A 23,065-nucleotide genomic window follows, 5' to 3' on the forward strand; every position below is an offset into this window, starting at 1 on the left:
GGGCACACTGACGTGTCGGGGATTTGGGGTGCTGTTTTGGGTGCGTGGTGGTTTGGGGTTTTTTAAACTTTGATAGTAGAAGCTCTGGTCATCGTTCGTACTTCCTAGAACGCCAGTACCTAACCGAGTCATAGCGACCAACGCGTATTCTTTTTTATTAAATTTTTTACTCTTTTTTCCAGAAGGTATTTCGGGTCCCCCGAGGGCTGGGAAAAGGTCTGGTTTCTGATATTTTGCATTTCTGTGCGTGTGTGCCTGTGTGTGCCAGCAGAAAATCCCTCTATCCTGGAAGAATGGTGAAACTGGGGAATAATTTCAGCGAGAAGAGCACAAAGCAGCCCCTTTTGGAGGATGGATTTGACACCATCCCCCTGATCACACCCCTGGATGTCAATCAGCTCCAGTTCCCACCTCCTGATAAGGTACAGTAGGCTTTAGTTTCCACCCTGGAGAATCACACCCAAATCTCAGGCAAACAACAAAAGAATAGGTTATGGGTAACGAGCAGCTTAGAAACGGCAAGAAATACGGGGTGTTTCAAGGCATGCTAGATCCCTCTGGGGAAAAAACCCGAACAGCTAAGCTCATGAAAATCCAGTAATGGTGATTTGCATTAAAAATCAGGGTGAAATGTTAGCAATAAGCATATAGACATTTCAGTGCTGCTGTATGAAATGTATACTATATAAGTGCAAGCTTCTCTATGCCGTATTGTAACATCCCTTCCTATTCAGTATCTTTCTTTCTTGTATCTGGAAGGTATTGTGTATTTTCTGTGAATAATACAAGTTTTGTCTGTCAAAAAAAATGCCCCCGTGATGGGGGAATAGACCCCTGCCTTATTTCTCTGCAAGATGGGCATGGGTATACTGGCAACAGAGAGCACTTCCATTTTCCTTCTGTGCTTCAGTAAGAAACTAATGCTAACCCCAGACAAGCTGAAATAATGAGATGAGAACAGGCCATTGAGTTTTCTCCTTGGCAATTTATTTTGTTCGAAAACCTCCAGATAGGTGATTCAGATATCCTCTGTAGCTGCAAGGGGACAGTCCAGTGAGCTGCTTACAGGTTGGAAGGGAAATGTGCTTCCTGCATTCCTCATTACATGCCTTGTTTATTAGGGATTTAATTTTAAAGATTTGGAAAGGTGATGTGATAGCCTTTAAATATGTTTATTGTCCTCACGTATAAAGGATTCAGTAAGTGCTACTACACATGAGGCCCACAAGAGTAGGATATTTTTCAGGGTTTTCAGTATCCTGTTTTAATAGGATTCTTACCTGCACCTTTCCCACATGCATCTGGTAATAAAAAGCTTTGTGGTCTTCATACAGTTTTTATTTTTGGCCTTGTGTCTTCCACAAGCTGAATTCTACTTCTGGTTAAAGTGATAGCTATACATTCCTCAAACCTCAAAAAAAAAAAATCAAATAATCTTACCTTAAAGAATTTTAACTTGTAAAATTTTCCTCAGTAGAGTGTTGCTTGGAGGCAGTACAAATAAATGTGTTACCTCCATTTTAATTGCCATCAACACTGTTCTGTGTTGTTTGTGGTGACCAGTTGGCTGGCATACATGCAATAAGCCATAACAGCTGTTCAGGAGCCTGAGGGTCCATTTTATGCCCTCAGTTACATGGGTGTAAATCTTGTAACTGAGGACAAAATCACACCCTAAGGCTTTAGAACAAGTTAAGTCTTACCGTGTCTGATACATCTGCCAACTGGTGACTGGATATAACCGATTACCAAGGACCAGTGACCAAAGGAATTCGTTCTGTTCCTGCACTGCTAAGCAGAAGTCTGAACGAGGGATCTGCATGGTAATAGGTTTAAGCTGAGCACAGCCTCTCTAGTGAGTCCAGGGGTTTCTGTGCCAGCCCCGTTGCTCCTACTAGAATGGGACAGAACTCCTCCCACCTGGATGGCATTTGCCTTGAATGAAAGCAAATGTCCAGCTAAGCTAGAAGCTTAAATAAATGAGTATTTGATTGGTTCCTCTAGTCTCCATTCTCCAATTGTATATTAGCTTTCTTTTCCTTTTGCAAACATAGAGGAGGAAAATTAAATACATGAATTCATTGGTCCTGTTGGTGTCCTGTAACTGGTTAGTCATGTCAGTGTCTCTTTACTGGTTGCTACAGACTCAAAGGCAGGAGCAAAGCAACTGATACGAAGAAAAGAAACAGTATTAAGAAAAGATTGACACACTGATAAAATTCTGAAGTATGCAGACACTCATCTATAATGAATAGAAGTACATACTTCATATATCTCTGGTTATTATTCACTTGGAAGGCTCCAGCATGGCAGTGAAGCATAACTTCTTGAACAGTAGTGACTACAGTGCTAAGGATTTGATGATTTTGACAGTTTCTAAATTAGAGGGATGAAGTGATTTAAATTCATATTTAGATATGTTAAACAAAAGAAGACATTACATAACCAAGCAGTTAGAACTGTACATTCAGTGTCAGCTGAATGTGATTTGAGTTGCCTGAGATTATGCAACGTAAAGGGGGGAGGAAGGGAGCTAAAATGTTAAAAAGCATTCCAGAAATTGTCAGGCAGTTAACTTCCATGATGCTGTTGGGCAGCTATAAAGTTAAATAGGTAATAACTACTGTCTCACTAATTATAGCTGAAAATAGGTAAGTAGTTTTTAAACTTCTGTCCTGAAGAAATATACTGTCAAAGTGTTTAATAAACTTTATGGTACTGAGTCTAGGTACAGTTACACATTCAAGGTACCTTTCAGGGAAGTGAGAAGAAGAGAACCCAAAGCTTGTAATTTCAGAGTCTGGCTACCTGAAGTGTCACAGTCTTAATTGCAGAAAGATGGAGAGAGACTATTTACAAGGGCATGTAGTGACAGGACAAGGGGGAATGGCTTTAAACTGAGAGTAGCTTTAGTGTGAGGGTGGGGAGGCCCTGGCACAGGTTGCCCAGAGAAGCTGAGGATGCCCCATCCCTGGAAGTGTTCAAGGCCAGGCTGGACAGAGCTCTGATCAGCCTGGTCTAGTGGAAGGGGTCCCTACCCATGTCATGGGGTTGGAACAAGATAATCTCTAAGGTCCCTTCCAACCCAGGTCTTTCTGTGATCATGTATTTGCTATTAATACCGCAGGCTGTGCTAAAGATAGAATTTGATTCTCAAAATTCTAAAAGAGTAGATACTTATTCCTTGGAAAAACAGAGGAAATTGAGTAAACTGTAATAGTACCATCAGTACAATAAACTGCACCCTATCTTGAAAACAATGCTTGGAAAAAGATTCTGAAAAATGCAGAAGACAAAAATGAGGCAAATAGGTTAGGGATGTGAAAATTTTGTATAATTAGAATGCCTAGGAGAACACTAGAGATAAAACTGACGTAATGAATATTTTGGGAATGCAGGTAAGGTGCTAAATAGTGCAGCTTGGGGCAGTAGTTCATAGCAAGGAAAAAACTGAAGAGCCTTGGGTGTTTGAAGAAATTTCATTAACACAAGGGTTCGTGTGCATCTTGCTGCTTGCAGCTGATAATTCAGAAATTAGATGTTAAAAATAAGAGTGCCAAGGGCCATAGTCTATCACATGGTGAATAGCAACTAGAGTACGTGGGTTATTTCAGTTTGTTTTTTTTAAACTCCAAATCCTGCCATCAAAGAACACGGCATCTTCATCTGCAAGAATTTTCTGGGTACTCTTCAATAGTCTTCTGTTGGTCTCCAGTTTGAAATCCCTTTAATGGAATTTCCTGAAGCAAATGGAGGTGGCTATTTTCAAACTACAAAGTGGAAAGGTCCATGATTTGGATTTGATCTACCCTTGCCTAGTATAACAGCACAGTATCACCACAGATGAAAAAATTGAACCTTTGTGAGACTGGTGAATAACGAGTCTTCCTGTAGGTCCATCAAAACCACTTTGAGAGGTAAGTTAGTTGATGTTTGATATGCTGGAAAAAATAAGTAATAATTTAGAGCTTTCAAAGAAGAATTACACAAAATGGGGACAGGAAAATAGATGTGCTAGATGTGCTCGTAAGCAGATAAAAGAAGAGTTAAAGAATAATTAAGAGTTTTGTGGCCAGCTTTAGTTGATAGTTTTGTGATTGATTCTTTTTCTTAAAGGTTGTGGTCAAAACAAAAACAGAATATGAACCTGATCGCAAGAAGGGAAAGTTCCGTACTCCAAAAATAGCTGAATTCACAATCAGCATCACTGAAGGGGTTTCAGAAAGATTTAAGGTAAGCAGTGCTATCTGAAGATGTTAATGACTCAGTTGTGTTTGCAGAAGTGCTTAAAATCAATTGCTGATTGTAGTCAGAACTGGCTATAACAGGGTGCCTGTTGCGGGTATAGCCGGGCATGAGAAAAATAAATTCAATGTTATAATAGTCCTGTATTTAACAATTAGAAGCAAAATCAAATCTTGTAGCATTATTGGTTGTAATCCCTCACTGGCAGATGAATTCTGAAGGCGTTTCTGTCAGCGTGTGGGTTTCAGAATGTGGTTTGCCAGGGTGTGTGTGGGCTGCACACAGGGAGGGCTCATGGCGTGGATAAAGCTCCTGTTTGTGTTGAAGGACAAGAACCACCAGAACATATATTTTCTTTTTGGCTTCTTATTTATCTCTGTGGCCAAACCATTCTCTTAAAAGCACTGTCATAGTCCATTATGTATTTTTTATAGTTAAATATATGACTTGGCAGCCCAGGGATAAATACCAGAGCTCTTTCCTATCAGTTTTCCTGGTCCAATTTAATCTTACGGTTTGGTGACAACTGTTACTGTCACATGGCAGTTCAGCAAGAAGCTGACTCAGATTTATTCTTTAGTATCCACACCCTTATTAATCCCTTCATTAGTCCCATAGGAAACCTGAGAGCTTAACTGGTGCAAGGCTTGAATTACCTTTCCCCCTTCCCACTGGAGAATAGTTTTTCTTGTTCTGTGTAATTAAAGCAAACCAGGAAAGTTGGTACTTCAGCTCATGCTCCTCTGCTCTTTTAACAAAGGAAGGCTGCAGCTTTTAGGTGCTTTTAATTTGGCATCTTACCCAAGGATGCCAAAGCATTTTTAAGGAGTAGGCAACCACACTCTTTAATGTACAAGTGCAAATACCTTTGCAAAGCCTAACATTTAGTGTAAGGGAAAAATACAGAGCTTCAGTTAAGGTGTTGATTTTGTTGCACAGTTCTAAACTCTGTCTGCATGATCGGAGTTTTAGGGCACACCCAGAGATTTTGGTACTGTTGTGCCTGAGCAGTGCTCTAAAAGCTCCCCAGGCCCAAGCTGACCTTCAGAAGTGTATATGCAGCTCACAGTGGAATCAGAGCATGCTAAAGAAACAAAGTGAAGGCTCAAGGAGGGATTAGATTATGTTTGGAAAGGAACTTTGCAGAGTGTTGCTGTTCCAAACGTTTTAAGTGCCATTCACCTGGTGGAGCCTTCAGGCATCTAGTGAAGCACATAGGTTCCCAGTCAGCTGTGTGGGGAACCACCCCAGACAGCCAAGAAGAGATGTTATGGGGTGTGGTAGAGTTTTACTAAGGAGGTAGGAAACCTAGTTCCAGGTTTTCCTATTCTTGATTTGGCGCAAGGATGTCCCATCCCTGAGGGAAGATGGTACATTCTGACTAACATTCTCTATCCTCTTGGCTCCATAGTACCAGTGCTTGAGAGTAATCCCCTTCCTCTCAGGTGAGGGTTTGGTAAATGCAAATGGACAGCTTAGAACAAGGAGAGCTTATGTCTGGCTGTCTTTGTGCAGTCCTGGTCACACGAAGGTGATTGGAAAATGCTTACTGTGTTGTAGAAGAGAAAGGAGAGGCAGTTTTTAGTTTGACTGCCCTGCTAGGACTTCAGTTCCAAGCAGCTGAGCAGAGCCTATACCTGAAGAATTTTGCACTTATGGTTTAGCAGTAGGGCCTAATGGATTTCATTGCTGGAACATTAAATTGTAGCTAAGGAAAGGTTTTGAATATCTTGGTCACATCTAAAAGGTTTGTGCATCCTTTTGTAAATCTGGGGGTTTTTTTCTGTCTTTGTTGGGAGAGCTGAGCAAATGAGACCCTGCTGAAAACAAATAAATAGCTTGTCATGCTGGTGGGTAGTCTTTTCTAATTTGTATAGCTGAACAGTTAAAAGCCTGAGGATTTTTGCATTGCATTTTTATATACCTTTGGATGGCATACTTAAGTAAAATATCTTTTAGATATTACTTTATGATGATCGCTCTGGGATTAATCTCATACTACAGGGTTGCTAGGTTTTGCTGCTAGGTAACTACTGCATCAGAGAGAGGTTTCTGTAAGATTTAGTATCTCTTGGGAATTGCAGGGTGATTCACATTGTGGCTGTAAGTCTAGGTTTCTAAAGAAGAGTGTGGGGATTGATCAATTAGGAAAATTGTGGTTCACTTAATTGAAAACAATGTGCATGCAGAACATTCAGGTCCTAAAATGTCCCTTAATCTCTGTATAACAATTTTAGAATTGAATTACGCTGCTTGCAGCACTTTAAAGAAAACTGACTAGTTCTCCAGAAGGGATGATTGTCGTATTCACCACTCCCAGTAGTAAATATGACATGAATAATTGATAACATTTCATGAATTTGTAGATGAAAAGTACTGATTGTGTGAGGTTTTCTCCTGGGTCCTTATTAATTGTGAACCATCATGTTAACTTCTGCTGTTGATTCTGAGAGAGCAAAAAGATATTTGTTTGAAAATTAAATATTTGCTATAATTATGAAACGCATTATTTAACTGGTGAGATATTGACTTTGGCTTGTGTTCATGAAAAAACTTTCAGATGCTGTTTTAATGACTTCAGTGTTGTACATCACTGATGCACAAGCTTGCCACAAGACACAGCCCAAATGTTGTGCTAAAAATAACGCAAGTCAGTCAGTCATATTTACAAATAATTCACATGTGTATTCTAGGATGTACTTCTTAAATAATGACGAAGCAGATTGCATTTTTCAGATTCAGCAGTGCAGATCATCTAAAGCTGTTCTTCTTGAGAAGTTACACATTATAACAAATGAAGTCGCTCCAGCATGGGCCTATGTCATGTAGATCATTTGGTGTTTTAGCACCTGGTGAATAACAAATTATAAAATGTATTTTTCTGCATTCAATTCACATTACCACAGTTATTATAACAGAGCTGAGAATGTTTACAAAGAAAACTGCAAGTATAATTTTCCTCTATGAAACCACATTCTGAGTTCAAATCAGAATCTCTCAGAAGAATGTGAAGATTTCCTAATTCTGAGAACCCTGTTGTCTTAATTTATTTTTATGGCACTAACCACACCAAGGAAGATGTGATTTTTCACTGGAGATTATTTCCCATATAGAAACAGAAGTCTTGCTTTTGTTCTTTTAACAGTGTAGGCTGATATGGGGAGTTGGTTCTTCACATCTGGAAAGCAACTTTGAACAAGGCAGATTTTTCTCTCTTGTAAATTGTCCACTGTACAGAGTAACACAAGGCTGGAAATGTAACTTCAAAGGAGCCTTGTGATTCAGGACATAGAAGGAAGTTAGGGCAGAAGAAAATTGATGGTATGAATTACCCAAGGCCACACCTTTGCCTCCCCCATTGACAGAGCAGTGTTTTTATGACATCCAGTTGGATTTTGTAGTGGGATGTCTACTCCGGCACCCATTGATTGGCCTACAGCTGGCAGTTGTGTACAACCACACCCATTTAAAAAAATCTGTTGTATCAAAGCATTTTTTTCTGTCCTTGAGAAAACCTCAATAAAGAACATTTAGAGGTGTTTTGAAAGCAAACACTGATTTTTCATAATAAATTTCAAGCCCTTAAATCAACCCAAGCTGTGATATGCCTTCAGCCTTTTCTTTCTGTTCAAAAGCAGTTCTTCTGATTTTATCCTTGACACCTCTACATCCATCTAACTGCAGAGCCAAAGCCTCAAGCTTCTCTCTGTGCTAAGACCGTGCAAACCATGTACTGTCAAGTAGCAAGCAGCTGTTGAAATGTCTGCACGAGGTTATGGGAGAGGAATTGGAACTTCAGGATCAGTTCTCGCAGTTTTTCCTGGTCACTTTAAGACTGCAAAAATGTATGCAACATACATCTAACTGTTCAGGGGTTTTTTCCTTCTTAAAAGGGGCATCCTTCAAACATGATTCTGCCTCAACACTTTTGTACCTCTTCTTAGTAAATGCCAGTGATTATTATTGCTGCAAAAATAATCAGAAACAAGGAAATCAGTTCTCTCTTTGTTGCTGTGTGATTACTTTGTGTGTTGAGTAGCTCTTTGCTCCCACTTTAAAAGTCTCTTAAGAGCCTGAGATGTCAACTGATTCCTGTACAGGTACCACTTCCTTAAGTATATTCTGTGTCTGTCACTTAGTGCTGAAGAGTGACAGGTACTTACTGTCATTAGTAGTTCTGTTCCTCCAGTGGAACCACTCACAAGATTAAAGTTGCTCACAAGTATAAGTCTTTGGCAGGCTTTGAATTTTTTCATTACTACTTCAAATAAGAAAAAGGAGGTGGTTCTTTCAATGTAACTATTACTTTAAAATAATTGATGTAAGTAAAGGCACTGCATGGCAACTGTCATTTTTCCTTTTTTTTATGTTTGACATTCTCTGATGTGACATTGACAATCCTCCTGCTAAATTTTTGATTGAAAGGAATTTTATAGTCAGAGCTGGAAGATTAAAGTAAAGTGGATGCTTAACACAGTTCCCCTGCTATAAGTCAGGTGTCCTCTGCCACTGTCTCCATTAGAAATCCTTTTACTGGAACAGAACCAGTCACACTGGTGACAGAGAAGATGTTTTGGATCTCTCCAGATGTATCACTTAAATAACCTTTCCTCTTCTGTAATAACTTACGCAGCCTTTTTCCTGGCCTCAGTAATATCCTCTGGGTTTGTATGGGAAGGTAGTAAGGTTCTTATCTTGGTGCCACAGGGTTTCTTGAACTGCTTCCTCAGATCCCTGTTGTTAAGAAACACAATATATGGTGTCTTGTGATGGAAGATGACAGGAACATTGTCAGGAACAACCGAGTTAAGCTGCAGTTCTAGGATCTCAAGGCCAGTGCCTTGTTAACCTGTTTTGTCTAACACTGTGTCCCTCAGGTTTCATTAATCAATTCCCTTGCAGACTGGTCCTGTTGTCTTGCACTGTCACTGTTAATAAGCTCTGGTTCTATAGCTTCTTTTCTGTTACTGTCCTCATGAATCTGCCTGCCTTTTTTGCTGCTACTCCCAGTCATCTCCAGGTAAGCATCCAAAGCAGTTCTCTCCTCCTCTTTGTCATTTCTATTTGAGAAGGACAGTGTTTGGATTTCTCCTGCTTTTTCTGTATAAGCTGCCCCAAAACTATCATCCTCTTTGAGCACAAAGTTTTGATGGGATTGTTGTGGTGAAGAAATAAAATTTAATAGATAGATACCAGTCATACAGCTAAACATGACATGTAATGTTAGAAATACTCTTCTGAAACAAGGCATCTGCTTGTCTTTTGGAGTCACTGGTCATCCTGTATATTCCCACAGCAAGTATAGGACATTGTACCAGGGTGTTCTGTGTGATTTGCATTGCTCTGTAAATGAATACAAGTCAAATATTGCATGTATAGATGTAAATGTTCCTTTTTTCTTTCACATTGCCATTTCCCACAAGGTGAACTTTTCTTAATCCTTTAGTGTGTTGTTTTAGACATGTTTTTCATTTAAACTTCCAGGGACAGGCGGAGGTAATAGCAAACAAGGACATAATTTTGCAAAAGCAGTGATAAGTGCAAAGCTGATTTTTGTGCTCTCTAATGTGCTGGTAGAGGGCATTGTGTAGCTGGAGATGCAAAATTTTAGTGGAGAGAGGTGAAATGGAGGTCATGGCCATTAGCAGGAAAGTCAATGCAATGTTCTACGAATTTTTGTCTGTGGGATGTAGCCAGACACAATCTATTGTAATTACAGGCCGTCTGCCTAAAATTCTCTTGTAGTTTAAATTGGATAGCAATAATCTTAGTTTCCTGTCCTGAGTGGTTGCACAGAGTTGCTGTATTTCACCCCAGAGGTCTCTGCATTTTACTGGTGAGCAAAGCACTAATTGGCTATAAATCACTTCATATGAAAGGTGCTCTAGAAGTGTGTTTCCACTCTTCTTGTTCAGTGCTGGCAGCAAGTCTGTGCCTTGCACTTTACAGAGAGATCAGAAATGAAAGTTGTGTCCCAAGAAGCTGCAGATGAAGTAGATAATGCATAGATGTAGAGCAGAGATGAGATGTGACCAAGTGCCAGTGATTGAGCAGTGAAAATCATCACATATCTTGTTAGTTCCACTTTAGTTCCACTTCTAATAAGAGGAATGCTTTTATAGGGGTTTGTGTGCTGATGGAAGGAAAAGCATGAAGGAAGGCGTGGTGCAGAGCAGCACAGTATGAGTGGCTTAATGAAAGAACTTCAGGCAAGAGGAGGCATTAGACAAGTAGAGGTGAAGGAGGAGAAATGGATGATACCTAGGCTTTAGTGGGACAGTAGGATAAAATAGCAAAGTGGATGGAGCTGAGAGGAGCAAAAAGGATAGACTTGTGCATGCCTTGAAACATGGCCAGGAAAGGGTGTGAAGGAAGCAGGCACTGTTGGTGCAATTGATGAATTTTGCTGTAGTATTACCCAGCTGGATGAAAAAGGTAGTCCAAATAAAGCCAGGCAGAGAAAATACAGCTTGCAGTGTTTCGCAGCTGAGGCAAAGTAGCATGGACTGATGGGGAGGATCTGCTAGATCTTATGGTAAAGGCCTTATCACAAGCTGTTTACATGCTAGTGTAGTTGTCAGATACGGTGAGTTTCATTTGTTCAGCTAACTGCTTACAGAGTCTGAACACAGGTTTTTTGCTGTGGGTATGCTTAGTTCATTCATTAGTCATTTCTCATTTTGATTACTCTAATGGCTTCTGGCTAGATGTTGTCCTTCTTCTGCTCTTCACTTACAATCTATTCAAAAATCTGCCACATACATAATATCTTGTCATCTTCTCTGTTCACTTCGTTTTGCTGCCAGATCCCCTTAAAACTAACTTTAAATGTCACACTCAAGATGAAAGCAAAATCACACTTTGAATTCCTAGGTAAAAGAAATGGTTGTTTGTCCTATCATATAGTTATTTCAAGAAAAGTATTTTAAAAGCCCATTGCTCTTGAGGTGTGACAGTTACCTTGGAGTTCTGCAGGACGTACATGGCAGTGAATGACCACAGTAATTCACAAGACTTCTGCTTGTACTGTGTGGGGTCCTGCATTGCCAGCTGGCTACCACAAAAAGGAGATTCAAGATTTCCTTCCAGAAGAAGGGAAGTGGTGCTCATGCACGCACTGCATCCACTCCTGCCTGAGGAATAGGGCAAATTCTGAGTAGTGTGTTGGTAGGAGGAAGAGAATAACTTTAGTTTATAGCAAGTGTGCAAAGTTGCTGTGGAAGAAAGCAATAAAATGGCAGCTTTAGGGTTGCTTGTGGTCTGAAGAGCAGCTTGTTGCCTCCTATCCTTTTATTTCTGAAAAGCATCTGGGAGGACAGGGCTCAGAAGGTGAAGCACAGAGGCTGCACTGTGTTAGTGGCTGGGGAGAGAAGCTGACTGCCTCAGGTTCAGAAGTGAACGTGGGGATATGGTCATTGTGGACCATCAGTGGTGGGTTATTATGAGAGTGAAGAAAAATGGCTATTAGTAAAAAGGGAAGGATTTTCAACTTAAAAGGGCGACGTGGGCTGGATTAACTGGTGATGGCAATCACCTTGGAAAGAAATCCATCACTAGATTCCATCTGTGCCGTTTGCATCTGCAGCTGTCTTTAAATAGAAGTTACTTCTGTCCTGAAGGATGGTAAAGAAGGGAGCTTCTCTCTTAATAGGAAGGAGACAAGATCTTACTTGATTAGGGATTTGCAACTGGAGCGTGATTGCAAATCACTGGAGATAATGAGAGTAAAAATTTACATGGTAATACCAAAATTAGTAACATTAGGAAATACAGTAAGTGAGAGAGAAAAATTCTGTGAGATTTTTGAAGCAGGACCCCTGAGAATGCTTCCCATGGCTTCCTGTGTGGCAATGGAGGAACTTGTACAAGCAGTGAGAACTCACAGCTCCACACTGTCACTGAAAACAGGTCTCAGCAAGTCACCCCTGAGGCTGTGGCTCTGCAACCTGCCAGGCTCCAGCAACCAACACAACACTGGGCTTTTTATCTTCTTTTAAAAAACAGTTACTTCTCAGAACAGTTTTGAAGCTTTGAAAAGTGATCCTGCAGTGATTGTGGAAATACAGTTTTTCCTTAATGTCTTAGTATTTAGTCTCAATTACAAAATAGCTTGTTAGTATGTTGTCTCAGTATATTTGAGACCTCATCTATATGTCAGAATGGTTACAGCTGGGAAATAATGTTACAATTCTACTACTGGCTGGTAGTAGAAGGACCAGGAAATATGGTTAAAATACTATGAGACCTGAGAATATTTTTCAAAACATTTTAAACTCTTAGCTCCTATCTGTGGTGGAGACAAATATGAGCTGGGTTGATCTGTGCCATAGCAATTTTCTGCCTGATGTCTGTGCTCCATGTCACAGGCCTGTGCACCTAAAGAGAGCAGCCTTTGCTGAAGGCTGTGTGGAGCCAGAAGCCTGATTAAAAACTTATCAGAAGGGCTGAGCTAGGGCATAGCTGCACCAGGAATGGGGATATGTGTGTGTGTTACGTTGGTTGTTATTAAACTGGGCCACAGGGAATGACCAGAAAGGAAGGTGAAAATGTACTTTGTCTCTTGGATTCATGCAGGACATAGTGGGCATGGGAGATGTAAGCATACAAGGTTGGCAAGACAGAGTGAGCTATCCATGTTAACTTTTGTGTATGCAAACAAGTAACAAACTTGGAGAAAGGCTAATTAGATATGAAAATTCTTGTCAATTTGAAGTTTTCAGAGGGTAATTAAGAATATGATTCCTTTTTCTTTTGTAATCCAGAGACTGTTGAGAAACTGAACGTGTTGCTATTAACCAGAAAGGTCCTTTGCTCCAAGTCTCATTTCAACTGGCATTGTTACATTAATATCTCCATTTCTCCTGCTAAATTACTTTTTGATCTGCAGTTCTCCTTGCCTCTACTTCAGCCTTTCTTTTTTTTGCTTATTTTCTTTCTGTCAAAAGTCCTTAGCAAATCCTTGGTTTCAGCAACACACAATACTCCTAAACCTTGTTTCAGCCAGGAAATACAGCACTTGCTGTTGTCTGCCCATGATGAAATTTGCTTTCACAGGATGAGAAGTCCCTTAAGTTTATTGTAGTCCTGAAATGTCCTAATACCACTGCCACACACAGTTTGCAGTGTTGCAAACTCTGTTAGTTCAGAGGTTTATCATAAAGGGGATATGTGGTAGTTGTTTTTACCAATAGGCAAAGTTACAATTTTCTGTTGTTTTTGCTTTTTCAAATACCAGATTATTCTTGTTTCAATTAATTGACCCCGTTATGCCTTAGTTCTCTTTTCAGGAGATGTATGTAGCTGGTTTACTCATCTTACTTTAAAATTTAGATCATATTATGCTTTGTTTTAAAAAATGAATCATATAATCTTGTTTCTGTTTATTACTGTTTCTTATGCTATAGGACATGCCTGCTTCTTTCTAACTTACCAAAAAGAAAATTCATCTCTATCACTCTTACTGTGTTATCTCCATGACCTACTTATTTGTCTATCAGTAGAAGTTTTAGAATAATACAAACACATCTGGGATACTCTCCCAGATAATGAATGCGATTTGCTCAGCTCATACCTTCCACAAAAATGGGTCTGAATTAGAGAGGTTTGCACTGTAACTGCTGGACAGAATTTTGTGCTTCCTCTCATCAGTGGGTGACATAATTCTAAAGGTAATTCTGTCTTGTGTCACACCAGAAGGCTGCTGGTCTCCAGCTGCTCAGAGTTTGTACCTGGGGGAAAGGTTAGCTTGATACTGACACTGATTTCAGATTTGTCTTAAGGTGTGTCTTGGACTTCTCCACAGCCTAAGTTCAGGGGCAGAGAGGTACTGAAGGACATGGTGAACAGCCAGGCAAGGCTGTCTGCAATGGCTTCTCTGTGAGCACTGTGGAAAGAGGTGCCACACAGCTCCTGAGGGCCAGCCCAGTGTTGAACATGGTGTATCCCTTACGGATCTGGCAGTGAACTACTCCTGTGCAGTCTCTGTGTGATGAAGCAGTACTGTGTCAACCTATAAATTAAGGAGCACTGAGCAACCAAGAATGCAGAATGCTGGTGTAACTATCCCTAAGTTCAGAGCAGGTGTAACTATCCCTAAGTTCAGAGCAGGTGCAACAAACTCAGATCCTAACAAGAGAGGGCAGATGTTACTTTCTCCATGCTGTGCAAGAATCACCTCTGGATGACACCTGTGCTAACTTACTATCACCTGACTGCATTCTTGGACAGGCACAGGGAAAACAAACATGCTTATCAGCTGACATTAACTAGACTTAGACTTACATCATCCACATGCTGAAAAAACAGCAGACACAAGCTACCTTGGTGTGTCCTGGCCTTGTGGGCCTTAAACAGAAATGCAGTCAAAAAAAGCCTTGCAGTACAGAGGCAACGGGCCACTGACCAGATGATCCTCTTTCTTCTCTGAGAAGGGCAGGGTAGAAGCGCTTATGTGCTGCTTCCCTGTTCTCCCTCAATAATTAAGCAGCTGGTTTTATCCTTTGCTTGATTTTACTGTAAAAGTGCATTCCCAGCTGACTTCTGCTGCCTGCAGTAACAAGCAGCAATAGAATAAGCACTGCGTTACTAACATAAGCATGTTTTATTTTTCTTTACAGGTAACTGTGCTGGTCCTTTTTGCCCTTGCATTCTTAACATGTGTTGTATTTCTGGTAGTCTACAAGGTTTACAAGTATGATCATACCTGTCCAGAAGGATTTGTTTTCAAGGTAAATTGCATACCCATTCTAGAAAAACAGTAGAGTATGTAATATTCTGTGTTGTTTTAGGCATAACCTTGATTAAGTCATGCTGTGTTGCACAGGTTGGGTGTTTCTTTTCATAGGTTAGTGTGCTTCCTGCTATACTCTTTCTTGGTAATTTATAATTGAGGTTGTACCATTGCACAATATTAATAGTGCTATTTGCTAATGCTTTAAACATGGAAAATACAGCAAAAGTCCAAACACTGGTGTCTTTCAGACTTACTTCACCTGCAGTTGTCTGGACAAAGCCCTCATTTATGGGTCATATGGTTTAATGTTGCACGTTCCTCCAAATTACTGTGTCTTAGAAAATAAGAAACTGATAAAAGGTGGAGAAAAAAAAATCTGGAATATGTGTCAAAGAAACAGTAGAGTGACGTTCTCATTAAGAGTAGTAGAGTTACTTCAGGGTTATTTTTGTAGGAAGAACTTCTTGTTCTAGAACAGTGATCTCCAAGCTCTACTGCCAAAAGTGATGCCAAAAAAGGGAAAACACATTTATTGGAAAAAATACTGGTTTTAACCAAAAGGGAGGCTGGGCTCACTTTGTTTGTGTGAGATGGTAGTGCTGGCTCCTTCGCTATGGCCTGGGCTGAAAGTCAGAAAAGTAACATTGATTTCCCAGTTGTAAATTTAGCAGAGTTGAACTTGGCTGTAATTAGGTAAGAAAAGTAGCAGTGATAATGGCATTCTTCTCTTTAATTTTTTAATAATATTTAGTCACGTAATGAATCAAATGGGTACCCAGTATGAACTTCAAAAGGACTTAAGAAGGGATGGCTGCCTCAGGACTCCTCAACAATGCTGTTCAGGATTTTATCTGTCACTTCAGGCACATAAATATCTTACAAGAATCTAGTCCAAAATTATAATCAGTGAAGCCCTTCTGGATTAATTTAGGTTCAAGCATTCAGTTGGTTACTCCTTTCTGTTTGTTCAAGGGCAAAAGATGCTGTGGTTAGAATACTTGGCTGTAACTTAGAAGATCCAGTTTTGGTTCTGCTGTTGGCTTTTTGTGTTGTCTCAGGCACTGAAACCCCTCTGTGTTCATGTCTCAGGGGACAACAGGCATTTTTTTTCCCCCTAAGCTTTCTCTTGGCATTGAGCAGTTTGGAATATGGACTGTATGTTCCTTTCAAGCCTGTCTTGATGTGATCCTGACTTGACAGGAATGGCCAGTTACGTGTTCCTGTGCAAGTCTAGCAAGTCTCCTGCTTCTGCCTCCTTTCACACCATGATGTTCTCTCCTCTGAGTTGAAGCTTTCTGGCTTCTTTTGGCTTTTCTTGCCAGTGTCACAAGTATTTAAGGAAAGAACACTATAATTCAGTTGCCCTGTGAACAGGGTCTGGTTGTTTCTCTCTTTCAGGTTGTGTGTTCGGGACAGAAGTTAGGCAGAATGTCCCATAGCTCATGCTCTGTTTTTAAGGTGCAGCACATACACAGGGCTGCATCATGGTTACTCTCCTGGTGGTTTTCTTGGAGATGATGTTTTGTTTCCAGCTGCTTCATGGCATAATGCCAGGAAACACAGCATCTTTGATCATGTAACTCTTTTTTAAAAGAGTTCTACAGGATAAGGATGTTGGCAAATGACACAAGGCCTGAAAACTACCACTGTTAAGATGACTTTGCATCTCTTTTGGGGAGAGTCCATGATAGGTGATGGCACAGCTTTCCACAGATGTCCTAGGAAACTTGAAGTCTGTCACCTTGTGACCAGTATCTCTGTGGACTGGCTTCATGCTTCAGGTGGACTGAACAACATTCTCTGGCCTGGATGTTCCCAGGTTTCAGATGCTGAGGTGATTTCCTGCTTAAGGCCAAAGGTGTCCCTGCCTCAGGAAGCCTGGTACTGCAGGAATCTCTGCATAAAGGCTGAGCTAACCACAGCTCTGAGTCAGACTCGCTCTTCTCTGCTTTGATGCTCTCATACATGGAGCAGTTCCAAAGGTTTCTGCTGTACTACGCCTCCAGGGCATGAAGGTGTGCTTAAAAAGGTGCTCATTTTCCTTTGTACAGCAGTCTTATTTCTGTGCAGATTGGCTCTCTGGAGCACTCATCAGAACCTATTGGTGAGACTCACTGCAAAAACCTGAGTGCACTTACATCCTGAGCAATTTCCCCAGGGCTTCAGTATGTTCTGTACCCTATCTGTTACCCTTTAGCTTTTGTTGCCAAAGCAGCTGTGTTCTGTCAGACTTGTGGACAGTACAGCAAAGTCATTTCAGAGCACTGAAGACTGCACCATCAATTAAATGTTAAATTGGGAATTACTGACCCAGCAAAGTTAACGTGACAGAAGATACTATTTATAAGTGAATACCACTGGGGTCTTCATGTCAAAGAACAAAAGGAATCATCTTAATTCAGCCATATATACGGCAACCACGGTTTTCTCTGGTATCCAAGGCCATAACCTGTAACTAATTTCCAAAATAGAAGGATTGTGAAAAAAAGAAAATACTGGCAGGTCACTCCAGAGCATCCCAGTTTCTCCTCGTGGCCTTCCTTACTTCTCTCACATGGGAGCCACGGAAACAAATAAAAAGGATGGAAATAAATGTTCTATATAGCTGAAAGTCTCAGGCAAGTGGCAGGGTAAGACTCAGCAGCAGTTCCCATCACTCAGTCACTGAGTGCTGCATGGCTTGCCTTGACTGGGAACTAAGCCAAGGGGCTGTCCTTGGGCAGCACACAAGGGGCAAGGAGTAAAAGGAGAGGTTTTCCCATCTCTTCTAGAAGCATGAAATCCTGGGAGCAAAAACACAGTCAAGAGGGAAACTGATGTGTTTCTTTAGGCTCTTCTGTCAGATATTTTGCATGTTTGTGACTACAAGCACCCTCGACCCCCCAAAACCCCCCTCCCCCAATGTTACTGAGTCATTTTTGCCTGCTGCAAAGCAAATTGCTTCTGAAGGCAACACAAGATTCTATGGCTTTTTTTCAGACTGTCAGTAATCTTGGCTTGTCTTCAGCTCTAATAATTATATTTGCTTGAATTTCCTTGGCAGATTTCATTAGTTCAATGGATTGTGTTCCTTTCCCCATCTTAAATATTTAGAATTGTGATTACATCCTGTGACTGGGTGAAATAATCACTACAAATATGTCTGTCTATGTACTTCTTAGTCATTTTATCACATCAGCAGTAGTGTCAGTTATCCCAGATAAAACATGGATAATACTTCCAGAAAAAGTATACGAATATGCATATGAAATAGCTCCATTCCATGTTCCTGGATTATGTTTTTATAAATCTAGGTCCCAGTCTTGCAGCTGGCAAATAAATTGATTATGAGCATGGGAAAGCCTCTGTTGACTTACAGTGCTGAACGGACACCGGTGCTGTTTAGCCAGGGTTAAATCCTGTCTGCTTTGTGCTGCTACTTCAACAAAACTGTGAGGGAGACTTGCCCCAGCTGCTGCCTTGACAAAAGATCACCAATAAAGGGAACCAGGGTGGCTTTGGTAACTCTGGGCACTTGTGTAAGTCTGACACACTTTGAGGTTTCTGTCACACCTGTGGGTTTGAGCCAGCGAGGTGCTGACTCTGTGGGAGGGCTGTTGGTTTTGTGACAGCGAGGCATCTTTGTGCTATCACATGTGCCACATGATTGACTTCATCAGGGGCAGGCAGGTTCAAAGACTAGCTGTGGGCCTCTTGTTTTTGCAAGTATTCCTTTCTTCATTCATATCTTTTCATGATTTTTTTCATGCTAGCCTTTTTAGGAAGCAGAATTTGTATTAAGCCAAGACTGTCTGCTGGGTCTTCACCCATCTTTTGCTTTATGACTTAAACCCATTTGAAACTGTTGTTACTGGTGCTTATTTATGCCTTTTTTTTTTTCACACAGACAAAAGTCAACTCAGAATTAAATGTGGGCACTTTTAAGGCAGCATCTGGTCCTAAAACCCACAGAATTTCTGCATGTGTTTTTCTGCTGAGAAATTCCCAATATAAAATTTTGTTTGCTGAGTAGGAGAACACCAGCAGTTCAAAGCTGCTGTGCTGTAGTATTATAAATTTTAGTCCTCTGGTGCTGGAAGCAGGAAGACTGAATATCCTATTTCTTTTTAAAATAGCCAGAGTAGAAATGACTGAACATATTTTTCCTCAAGCTCCAGCTACTTCTAGCTCACAAAGAGTCAATTCAATTGCTCAGGTGACTGCCCTAACACATTGAAGTATAAGGCAAGACTGCCTGGACTGGCCAGTGTGGCAGGAGGACCTGCATAGAGACCCCAAAACCTTCTGGGGCAAAACCGGGGGGCGGGTCACAGTACATGTCCTTATCATTTTTTCCTTTGGTGCAATGAGCTGCTCCATAGGCTCTTCCTGCACCATCACTGGAAGAGTTGCTGGATGATACTTGAGACAAACACACTGCACACACACATTTAGTTTGGCTTTTAAGATGACAGCAAAATTTGGATCCTACTTTGTATTTTACTCTCTAAATTATCTATTTCACTTTCCAAAGCTCTAAGCATCTAGCAGGTTCTATTTAGTGTTCTTAAACTCCTGGGAAATGACATAATGTAGTCTCACAGCTCTAGAGAGCTTTTTAAAAGCCTGCTGTTGGCTATATCTTTCTGACAATCAGGAGTGAAGTATTTTTCATGTGTGTACACACTTGCACATACACTTGGCTACCCACAGTGTTTTGCCTCTGTGTGTTAGCTACTGGGCTGTAAAACTGTTCATACCTTGGCACAAATATATCTGTATTAATTTCTGCCCCTCAGACTGCAAACACCAGGGTAAATTGCCTGAAGTTAATCTAACAGTAGGATACAGACAGCTGTTGTTGTAAACCAAACAGTTGGAATTTGGCGGGCAGGAATAAACAGCAAAATGTGGCTGGAACTGAAGACTGAATACTTTTAAAAAAAATTTTAGGTAAGCACATATCTTGTATGTTAATAATTCTGGCATATAAACTCAGATTGTTCTTCCTGGCAAATGCATGAGTAGTTTGAGGATTGCAGGGAAGAACATTTTGAACACAGCAGGACAACACACGGTAGTTAATTGCTGTATGTTGCATCTTGACTCATACAAAGTGACTGTTGGCTTAGGCTAAAAGGAAAAGGAGAAAAAAACCCTAACCTGCTTCATGTGTTTGGGGGGGCTGTATCTGAAATCTAAGCAATGGATTTTCTTTTCAGAATAATCAGTGCATTCCAGCTGGGTTGGAAAACTACTACTCTGAACAAGACTCCAGCGCTCGAGGGAAATTTTACACAGTCATAAATCACTACAACCTGGCCAAACAAACCATCACACGCTCCGTGTCCCCGTGGATGACAGTACTGTCAGAAGAGAAATTGTCTGAACAGGAGACTGAAGCTGCTGAGAAATCAGCTTAGTATGATAAGCTAATTATTAAAACTATGTCATTTGAAGGTAACTAAGGGACTTCAAGGAACTTTTCATTAATATAATTATGGATAATTTAGAGGTTACTCATGTTTATGGTGCAATTGCTTCTGTTTGCTGATACTGCTTTGCAAAAAAAAAAAAAAACACGAAAACAAATCTTGCTGCAGAACATTCATGGGCATAACCCCAGGTGCATATCAGCATTGCTGTAGAGCTTTGACACCATTTTCAATGTTAAAAAAAACCCCCCAATGTTAGATATGTTCTTGCAGTTTATTGGATACTGATGGATTTTGTCACTGGATTTTCAGGGCTTGGACCTTAGATAAATCATGTGTTCTGTTGTCTGAACAGATACTTAATTTATTAAGTTTTTGAATTCTTTGTCATTTTGCAAACCGAAACACCCCAGCCATAACTAGAGTGATCTCTTGTTTAGCTGAAAGCTGTAAGTAATCTTTAGTTTGGGCTCAAGCAAGAATGACAGTCAGCACTGACATCAGGGCATAATGTAATACTTGTATGGAGAAAGAAACTGTCAGGTTGCATTTTTCCTTACATTTCCTTTACTGTTTTTTGTAAGTGATAATGAAGTTCTCTGCAACAAGGCATGCTCAGTGTTTTCTTATTGCTGTCAGCAGATTTAACTGCATTTCCACTGTGGCTTTAGCATCTTGGTAAGGATGTGCACTGAAACACAAACTAGATAGACATTATGGAAAAACACAGGCAGTTTTAGTGGTGGGTGTTAAGGATAGTGTAAAAAATATACAGTTCAGGATGTTCTATTGAGAAATGACATCTTTTGCTCATTCTTAAGAGGCAGAAAGCCTATTCACATGTAGTCCACTGTGTCATTTGTTGGATACAGCTGAAGGAGTAAAATGTCTAAATTTTCTCTTGTATTACATTCACATTTTCCCTTTTTATTAGTTAGAAAGAGCTTTCTGTTTATGTATGGTTTGCAGTTCGATACTTTTTAAAACACAGAGCATCACAAGTGAAACAGTAGCATATTAGATACCACAGCTGGCTGTTGAAGCTCCATGTGAAACAGAGTGAAGAGTAGAACTGTTTGTGTATGGCTTGGGAGGGGAAAAGACGTAGAAGAACATAGTATTGTGGATGCACGTTAAAGTTCCATTGTAATTACAAACTTACCTATTCTTTGTGTGAAATCATGTTTTCATTTTTATTACAAATCTTAAATATACATTATAAAAAGACATTTTATTAATTTAACATACAAAATAAGAGGATGAAGCATCTGGGCAAGCCAGTTGCCTTTTTATTCATGTAACTTGAATGGGACAAGGGAGAGAGTGGACATGTCAAAAGTTCCTTTTTTTTTTTGGTAGAGTCTGTACAAAAATTAAGGGAGAACAGCAGTATAGGCTGTTTCTCAAGTTCTGTAGTAGAACAAACATGGTCAGCTCTACTGCTGTTTTTCTCCAACAGAAGCCTGTTATCCCAATACAGTAAAAATAACCATTATGACTCAATGTTCTAGATTTGCTAGGAAATGTACATTACACAGTGCAGCTGTAAAAGGCTTTTTATTAAGTCATCATGGTATGTGGAATGCCTGAGAAGCAATAAACTATGTGCCAAGTTTTTCTTTGCATTTAAAAATATCAAGCTTATGTTAAGGTCTTTAAAACATAGCATGTTTTCATTTTCTAACAGGCAACTGCTTTATTGAATATAATTAAGTCACATGTAACTTTTGACATTTTCACTCTGTGCAGAGTAAGGAATAAGAATGATGCTGCTTGTTGCATAAAATGTATAGAAATATACATTTCAGAAGAGAGATAGGAAAACACACATTTCATATCAACGTATTTGTAGAGGACATTCAGATTTTGCAGGATGGAAAGATCTGTTTCCCAAGACTGTCCTAAATAGAAATGATTCACATCTCCTCCCCTTAAATTTAGGACAATAAAAACTTTAATACACAAGCAAGTACTGATGAGAAACAAGTTATTCTTCTCCTCGTAACAATAAACAATAAAAATTAGTAAGCCTTACGATCTAGCAGAAACAGATTGTCTGTGCTTCTTGAAGTCAAAACCATTTTTCCTCTGATTTAATAGGAGGGAGTTTTATTGAGTCTTATCTACACTTGGTTTTGAAAATTTTTTTAGTTAAATTGCTCCCAGTTTTAGTACTTTGAAGAGTTTGACTTTAATATTGTCTATCCTTTGGCTTTGTTCCAGCATCCCAGAACATCTGTTTCATTGCACAATCTCTTTATGTTGTATTCTCTCTTTTCACTTACAAGTAAAGCTCTTTAGTTGACTCCTTATCATTATTACTACCATTAGATCAAGCTGATTTCTGAGTCAAGTACTTTCAAAGGATTAGAAGTAGAGGTCATTTATGTGCAAAGTGATCACTGTGTACTGAAGTGGTGTGATGAAATAAACGCCTGAGACAGTGTAGATGCTTTTGCACAGTAACAGTTTTCTCTTGATCTGGGATGGGAGCTGGACTTTCCACATCGCAGGTGGGTGGCTGTGACAAACCAGTAGTGTTGTTTTTTCTTCTGGTAGCTCTGCTCCAGCTTGTAGCTTTCTTCACAGCTCTTTCAAAGAGTTTCATGTTCTCCAGAGGATTAAGTGTGGTTTTATGTTTGATAAAGGGATTTTAAATGAATGTACTAATGGA

At 40.0% G+C, this 23,065-nt stretch overlaps 1 protein-coding gene across 2 annotated transcripts; it reads left to right on the forward strand.

Annotated features, from left to right (window-relative positions):
• The first annotated feature begins 12 nt into the window (after positions 1-12).
• Positions 13-21,552, forward strand: LOC103625604 (neuron-specific protein family member 1). Of its 2 annotated transcripts, XM_008645052.2 has the most exons (4): positions 13-422; positions 4,117-4,233; positions 14,862-14,972; positions 20,179-21,552. In XM_008645052.2, the coding sequence occupies exons 1-4, from the start codon at positions 294-296 to the stop codon at positions 20,377-20,379; spliced, it is 558 nt and encodes a 185-aa protein (XP_008643274.1). In that variant the 5' UTR covers positions 13-293; the 3' UTR covers positions 20,380-21,552. The 2 variants fall into 2 exon arrangements, with proteins under 2 accessions (XP_008643274.1, XP_017583115.1); XM_017727626.1 differs by lacking the exon at positions 14,862-14,972 and having other exon boundaries at positions 175-422.
• Positions 21,553-23,065: the final 1,513 nt, after the last annotated feature.

Source organism: Corvus brachyrhynchos, unplaced genomic scaffold, assembly GCF_000691975.1.
Source record: "Corvus brachyrhynchos isolate BGI_N302 unplaced genomic scaffold, ASM69197v1 scaffold80, whole genome shotgun sequence".
NCBI lineage: Eukaryota > Metazoa > Chordata > Aves > Passeriformes > Corvidae > Corvus > Corvus brachyrhynchos.